Genomic DNA, 7,500 nt, shown 5'->3' on the forward strand with positions numbered 1-7,500 from the left:
CTCAGTCTCTCTCTCTCTGTCTCTGTCTCTCTCTCCCTCTCCCCCCCCCCCTGCGCTCCATCCTTTTATACATTTATCTCCTGATGGTTTTCTGTGGCTTGCTCGTCTTGCTGTCGTCGTGTGTACAGTTTTGTTTCCGTGTCTTTCCGTGCAGCTGTGGCTCTGATGAAGTGAGCAGATTAGAGCTAGAAACAGTGGCAGAAATGTCACACTGACTATTTATTTATTTTTTATTTTATTTTGGGAGCCCATCTGGGCAGAAAGCGAGCGAGGCAGACGGAAAAGAGAATGAGAGATTGACTTTAAAGCTACAAGAAGAAAAGGGAGAAGAATCAGCATCCTTGATTTGGTTGATTTTAGGCTTCATGCTTCACCATTGCATCTTCTGCAGTGTGAAAAGGCACCATGTACGTACCGCTCTGTCCCCTCACTAATCTCTGCCCAAATCCTCCGGCTGCCCGTTTGATCCCCAGTCGGTCGGTGTGTGTAGCATCATGAGGAGAGTAAGTCTTTTCTGTGCCGCTGCTTCTGTCCCATGTTGTGTTTGCAGGGGTGGAGCGCAGGGGTGGTTCGTGGTTGGATGTCGGTGGGTTTGTATGTTTTCGGGGGACGAGATGTTTTCCTCTGACACTGTGATGCGTTTTCTCTTCGCAGGCCAACCCCCCTCCTGTGGTGGTCAACACCGACAGCCTGGACACACCTCCATATGTGAGTTCACGGTTTTTTGTAACCCTCGTAGTTGTCCTCGGGTCACATTTGACTACATGTAGATAATCAGGACTTTTAGTGTGTATAGAGCCAGCATATTTCCACCAGACTCCATGTAAATAATCAGGACTTTTAGCGTGTATAGAGCCAGCATATTTCCACCAGACTCCATGTAAATAATCAGGACTTTTAGCGTGTATAGAGCCAGCATATCTCCACCAGACTCCATGTAAATAATCAGGACTTTTAGCGTGTATAGAGCCAGCATATTTCCACCAGACTCCATGTAAATAATCAGGACTTTTAGCGTGTATAGAGCCAGCATATCTCCACATGTAAATGGGTGAATTAAGGGTTTATTTTAACCAAACCAGAGTGGTGATTGTTGGAACAGTGGAAAGATGAACCAAGACGGCTTTTGATAGTTTTATTTAGTTTCTGTCCACTTTGAATGAAGTGTGTTTTACGATGATAAAAGTCCTGATTATTTACATGGAGTCTGGTGGGTTTGGTGGTGATGGTTATATACAGTATGTTGATGTATAAAGTAACTGTGTGTGTGTGTAGGTAAACGGGACGGAGGCTGATTATGAGTACGAGGAGATCACGCTGGAGAGGGTAAGGCGTCATTTGTATTTCTCTGTGACCTGCGACCTTGTTGTAAGAGCAGGGAACAGTCCATCACTCTCCTGGCAGCAGAAACGGCTCGTTTGACTTTGACGCTCTGCTTTAATGAGCTTCAGGAAGACCAACCGGCGCCTTTACAAACCTCCAGCACTTTATTTTAATTATTTAAAAGACGTGTGGTTCAAAGAAGACATAATGAATCAACTCCAAACTTATTTTCTTTTTAATGCAGCTCTGTGTTTCAATGTAATGTCACTTTATTTAAACAGGGACAATTAAACATTTATAAGAACTGCTGCACTGCACCAGTTTGTAGCACAAGTGCTATTTTACACACACACACACACACACACACACACACACACACACACACACACACAGAGACACAGAGACACACAAAAACACAACCATACACACACACCAATACACACACAACCACACACACACATAGAGACACAGAGATACACACAAAAAACACAACCACACACACACACACACACACACAACAATACACACACAACTACACACACACACACACACACACACAACCACACACACACATAGACACACACAGCCACAAACCCACACACACAAACACACAACCACACACACACACACACACACACACACACACACAACCACCCACACACACACACACACACACACACACACAACAACACCCACACAACCACCCACACACAACCACACACACAAACAACCACAACCCCACACACACACACACACACACACACAACCACAACCCACACACACACACACACAGCACACACACACACACAGAACCACACCACACACACACACACACACACCCACACACACACACAGAGACACACAGAGATATACACACAACCACACACACACACACACACACACACACACACACACACACACACACACACACACACACACACACACACACACACACACACACACAGAGACACACAGAGATATACACACACAAAAACGCAACCACACACACACACACACACACACACACACACAACCACACACACACATAGAGATACACACACACACACACAACCACACACACACATAGAGACACACAGAGATACACACACAGAACCACACAACCACACACACATAGAGACACACACAACCACACACACATAGAGACACACAGAGATATACACACACAAAAACACAACCATACACACACACACACACACAGAGAGAGACACACACAACCACACACACACACACACACACACACACAGAGAGAGACACACACACACACACACACACATTACATATTGTTGTGCTGTTAAGAGTTTTAAGAAATTATGAACCTGAATATGGGCACTTTAATAATTTTTGGATGGCGCTGGGGGGGCAGCTTCACGCAGCTGTGAAAGCTCCATTACTCTCCCCACGGGGTCATCAGGCGACCCTTAGTCCTGCAGGAACTCTCTCTTATCTTATGGTTGTGTCGTTTGCTGGAAATAATGCCTATTTTTATCCGATTTTCACTTGAAAATATTGTTTGAAAGGCCATTTAGCTGAAGGCAGTTACGCACCAACCTGATAATCGGCCGTCTGACAGTCTGGCGAGGTCAGTGAGTGACTCGAGTCTGTTCAGCGTGTTCCGTACCGTCGTCAATCGGCCTTCATTTTGGCCGATTTGACTCGTTGAATCCGCCAGTATCTTCTTATTACTATTTATTACTATTACTTATTTCTTCCGTTCAGCGAGTAATGACAACAACGATCCTTCTTGACTACTATCAACCCTCTCTGATGAAAACAATGACTGACGACAGCGTGCTCTGTGTTTACCAGGTCTAGAGAGATGTTCTGTCATTTCCAGTTTTAATTGTTTTGGGGCGACAATGCAGATTAGCGCCACCTGCTGTTATGGAGACGTATTACGTCTCGTGCACGGGCAGAACGTACGCTCAAGTCGGCGTCGCTACGGTGTGTTCTGAGGCACTTTTTGGACCAAATTGGGTCAAACATTTTGTCAAAAACGTTCTGCCTTTTCTGCCGACGGTCGGCCGTCGGGTTGGTGTGTCAGAGCCTTAAAGTAAAGAATACATTTGGTGATATTCTACATCATGGGTTCTCTAACCTGTTACTCAGCTTTTTCCGGTGGTAAACGTCTTCTTATTTAAAGGAACACGCCAACTTATTGGGACTTTGTCTTGTTCGCCGTATCCCCCAGAGTAGAGGGACACGGGAATTGTCGCTCCCATCCCAAGCACACGAAAATACTCTCGTCATATCCCGATATACTCCTGACCCCCCCCCCCCAAAAACAAATCCTGTCCTGCAAAATCCCGAGAGAGAGACTCCCGAATCCCGTCCCGCTCTCGTTTGGTTCCCTATGTTGTCTGAAGTTATCGGACTCGTTGCAGCGTATCACGGGAATCACGTGACCCGCGGGAGTCCCGAAAAACTGTCACCCTCTACCCCAGAGTTAGATAAGTCCAGACATACCCTTCTCATCTCCATGCGTGCTGTAACCCTGTCTAACGACCCCACCGCTAGCCTAGCTTAGCACAGATCCTGGAGGTAACCGGCTCCATCTAGCCTAGCTTAGCACAGATCCTGGAGGTAACCGGCTCCATCTAGCCTAGCTTAGCACAGATCCTGGAGGTAACCGGCTCCATCTAGCCTAGCTTAGCACAGATCCTGGAGGTAACTGGCTCCATCTAGCCTAGCTTAGCACAGATCCTGGAGGTAACCGGCTCCATCTAGCCTAGCTTAGCACAGATCCTGGAGGTAACCGGCTCCATCTAGCCTAGCTTAGCACAGATCCTGGAGGTAACCGGCTCCATCTAGCCTAGCTTAGCACAGATCCTGGAGGTAACTGGCTCCATCTAGCCTAGCTTAGCACAGATCATGGAGGTAACTGGCTCCATCTAGCCTAGCTTAGCACAGATCATGGAGGTAACTGGCTCCATCTAGCCTAGCTTAGCACAGATCCTGGAGGTAACCGGCTCCATCTAGCCTAGCTTAGCACAGATCCTGGAGGTAACCGGCTCCATCTAGCCTAGCTTAGCACAGATCCTGGAGGTAACCGGCTCCATCTAGCCTACTGCTCCCAATAAGTGACAAAATAACGCCAACATGTTCCTGTTTACATGTTGTGATTTGTAGAGTCACAGCGTGAACAAATAACAAGGTCACATGACACACAGCCATCTTCTAACCGTATACATACTGGGAACTATATTCTCAGAAGGCGAAGCACTGCTACTTCTGCTACTTGGGCGGAGTGATATTACTCCAACGCTGAGCGAGCTCTCTGCTCCTCACCACGGGGCTTCTCAGGTGCTCAAAATGACTCTTTTAAAAGTATTGATGTTTATTTTCTCATTCATCGAAAACACTAACTCTGAGATTTTGTGTAACTGAATGTTCTGCATGTATCAGCACTTGTTTGTTTGTTTGTTTGTTCCAGGGGAATTCGGGGCTGGGCTTCAGCATTGCCGGCGGCACAGACAACCCCCACATCGGCGAAGACCCGAGCATCTTCATCACCAAAGTCATACCTGGAGGAGCAGCGGCTCAGGACGGACGGCTCAGGTGAGACTCATAGTCAAACCAGGGTCCTATTTTAACGATGTAAGAGCACGGCGTGAAGCGCCTGGTGCAGGTGTGTTTAGGGCGTGTCCTAATCCACTTTTGCTAGTTTGACGGCAGTAAAAAGGGTCCGTGCGCCGGGGTCATGGTTCAAAAGGGTTGACCTTAGTGTCTTCATTAATCAGAGGTGTGTTTTGGGCGTAACATGCAATCAACCAATCAGAGATCATCTCCCATTCCCTTTAAAAGCCAGGCGCGTTTGGACCTTGGAGCATTGCTGTTATGATGGAGGATTTGCACCGTAATATTATGTGTAATCTTCTGCATGTGTGTGTGCTGCTGTGCGTCCCTGTGTGTGTAACAAGCATAGTGTGCACGTGCTGTGCACGAGCCTAGGAGCATTTTACTAATGCTCTGTTAAAATAACAATGAAATGCTGCGTTATTGACTTTAGACCAGGTTTTTGTACCTCTCTGTAAGACCAGCACGCCCAGAATGCACCTGAACACACCTCCCTGTAAGACCAGCACGCCCTGAATGCACCTGAACACACCTCCCTGTAAGACCAGCACGCCCAGAATGCACCTGAACACACCTCCCTGTAAGACCAGCATGGGCCACAGATGGGTTCAGGTCCATTTGTTATTTAAACGACGTGGGCGCTGGACGGGAAACTGACAACTGGGTCGGTCTTAAACTAGCAAAGACACTTTGTCAGGCTTTGTGCTGCGCTGGGTGCAAGATAGGGCCCAGAGAGTTGTTGGTTAGGATCATGGGTGTGTAATATAACCTGGGTGCAGTGTTGGAAGCGGAGCCCCGTTCAGTCCTTTGAGAGTTAATCAGTGGGCATGAAGCCAAAACAAGCCCAGCCGGCTACTTCCTATTAAGCTCTCTGCTAGTCTCGCATAGCCAGACGTTCCTCCACAGCGCTGCGGAGGACGGTTTGGCTAGTCCACACAGCATAAACATGCTCTGGTTTATTGGCATTTCTTTAAACCAATCACAATCGTCTCGGGGCAGTGCTGAGCGCCGGACAGAGCCACGGTGCCTCTGCAAAATAGCCTCAGGAAGGAACTTGTTTTGGTGGAACGTGTGCACGTAGGGAGGCGAGCGCTGGAATTAAAACTGCTGTCAGGCGTTGATTGTCGGTTCTGGCTCGGAGGATGTTTCCCCGAATCGACCTGAGTTTCCCACGCCAACACAAAGAGAGAGGAAGGTGAGGAACATCTGGCCGAAAATGAGGGACATCTGGCGGTACCAGAACAATCCCGTAAATGAATCGTCGTTGATATAGACTAGCGGTCCGCTAACTTAAATGGGGATTAAAAGATTGAATCATGCAGCTCTTCTAGACTTTCCTAATGCGGATTGCAACAGTAAGGGATGCCCGATGGCCCGGAAGTAAATATAACAACCTGCTGTGCCGCAAGTGGGTTGTATCATAAATGACGTTATCGTTCTCTTGTCAAGAATTGAGTGGCGAGCGCGTGGTTAGAAGAAGATGATGGCTGTGTACGAACGAGCTAAAGCCAAAGAGTGAGCTTCAAAGCCCGGCGCACTTCCTCAGGGCCTGGTGTCCTTTACCCAGAAACCCCTGCAGAGTCCTGCTGCCTTTCACTCCTTCATTCATAATGCAGCAGAAAGAGTCTGACGCAGCTGATCCAGGCGATGATGGACAGCCGTGTCAGGTTGCCTCTGACAGATGAAGCCCGTTTGTTTGTGGGTCTGTCAGTCGTCAGCGCAGCTCAAGTGTCAGAGAGAGAGAGACAGAGAGAGACGGAGAGAGAGAGAGACAGAGAGACAGAGAGAGACAGACACACAGAGAGAGACGGAGAGAGACAGAGAGACAGAGAGAGACAGACAGAGAGAGACGGAGAGAGAGAGGGAGACGGAGAGGGAGACGGAGAGAGAGAGAGACGGAGACAGAGAGACAGAGAGAGAGAGAGAGAGAGGGAGAGAGAGACAGAGAGAGAGAGAGAGAGAGGGAGAGAGACACGGAGAGGGAGACAGAGAGAGAGAGAGGGAGAGAGAGACAGAGAGACAGAGAGAGAGAGAGGGAGAGAGAGACAGACAGAGAGAGAGACAGAGAGGGAGACGGAGAGAGAGAGGGAGAGAGAGAGAGAGAGGGAGACAGAGGGAGAGAGAGAGGGAGAGAGAGAGAGAGAGACGGAGACAGAGAGAGAGGGGGAGAGAGAGAGACAGAGAGAGAGGGAGACGGAGACAGAGAGAGGGGGAGAGAGAGGGAGACAGAGAGAGAGGGGGAGACAGAGAGAGAGGGGGAGACGGAGAGAGAGAGGGAGACGGAGAGGGAGAGGGAGAGGGAGAGAGAGAGACGGAGAGAGAGAGAGAGAGAGAGAGAGAGAGAGAGAGAGAGAGAGAGAGAGAGAGAGAGAGAGAGAGAGACAGAGAGAGAGAGAGAGAGAGAGAGAGAGAGAGAGAGAGAGAGAGAGAGAGAGAGAGAGAGAGAGAGACAGAGAGAGAGAGACGGAGAGAGAGAGAGAGAGAGAGGGAGACAGAGAGAGAGAGAGACAGAGAGAGAGAGAGAGAGAGAGAGAGACGGAGACAGAGAGAGAGACGGAGACAGAGAGAGAGACAGAGAGAGAG

The 7,500-nt window shown here is 48.6% G+C and overlaps 1 protein-coding gene across 21 annotated transcripts in view; it reads left to right on the forward strand.

Annotated features, from left to right (window-relative positions):
- Positions 1 to 7,500, forward strand: part of dlg1b (discs large MAGUK scaffold protein 1b) — a 175,708-nt gene that overhangs the window by 118,838 nt on the left and 49,370 nt on the right. For all 21 annotated transcript variants that reach the window (XM_078265149.1, XM_078265150.1, XM_078265155.1 and 18 more), the window contains 3 exons: positions 655 to 708; positions 1,276 to 1,326; positions 4,775 to 4,899. In XM_078265149.1, coding sequence (XP_078121275.1) covers positions 655 to 708; positions 1,276 to 1,326; positions 4,775 to 4,899 — 230 coding nt within the window. The remainder of the gene's footprint in view (positions 1 to 654; positions 709 to 1,275; positions 1,327 to 4,774; positions 4,900 to 7,500) is intronic.

The sequence above is a fragment of the Sander vitreus genome, chromosome 12 (genome assembly GCF_031162955.1).
Source record: "Sander vitreus isolate 19-12246 chromosome 12, sanVit1, whole genome shotgun sequence".
Taxonomy (NCBI): Eukaryota; Metazoa; Chordata; class Actinopteri; order Perciformes; family Percidae; genus Sander; species Sander vitreus.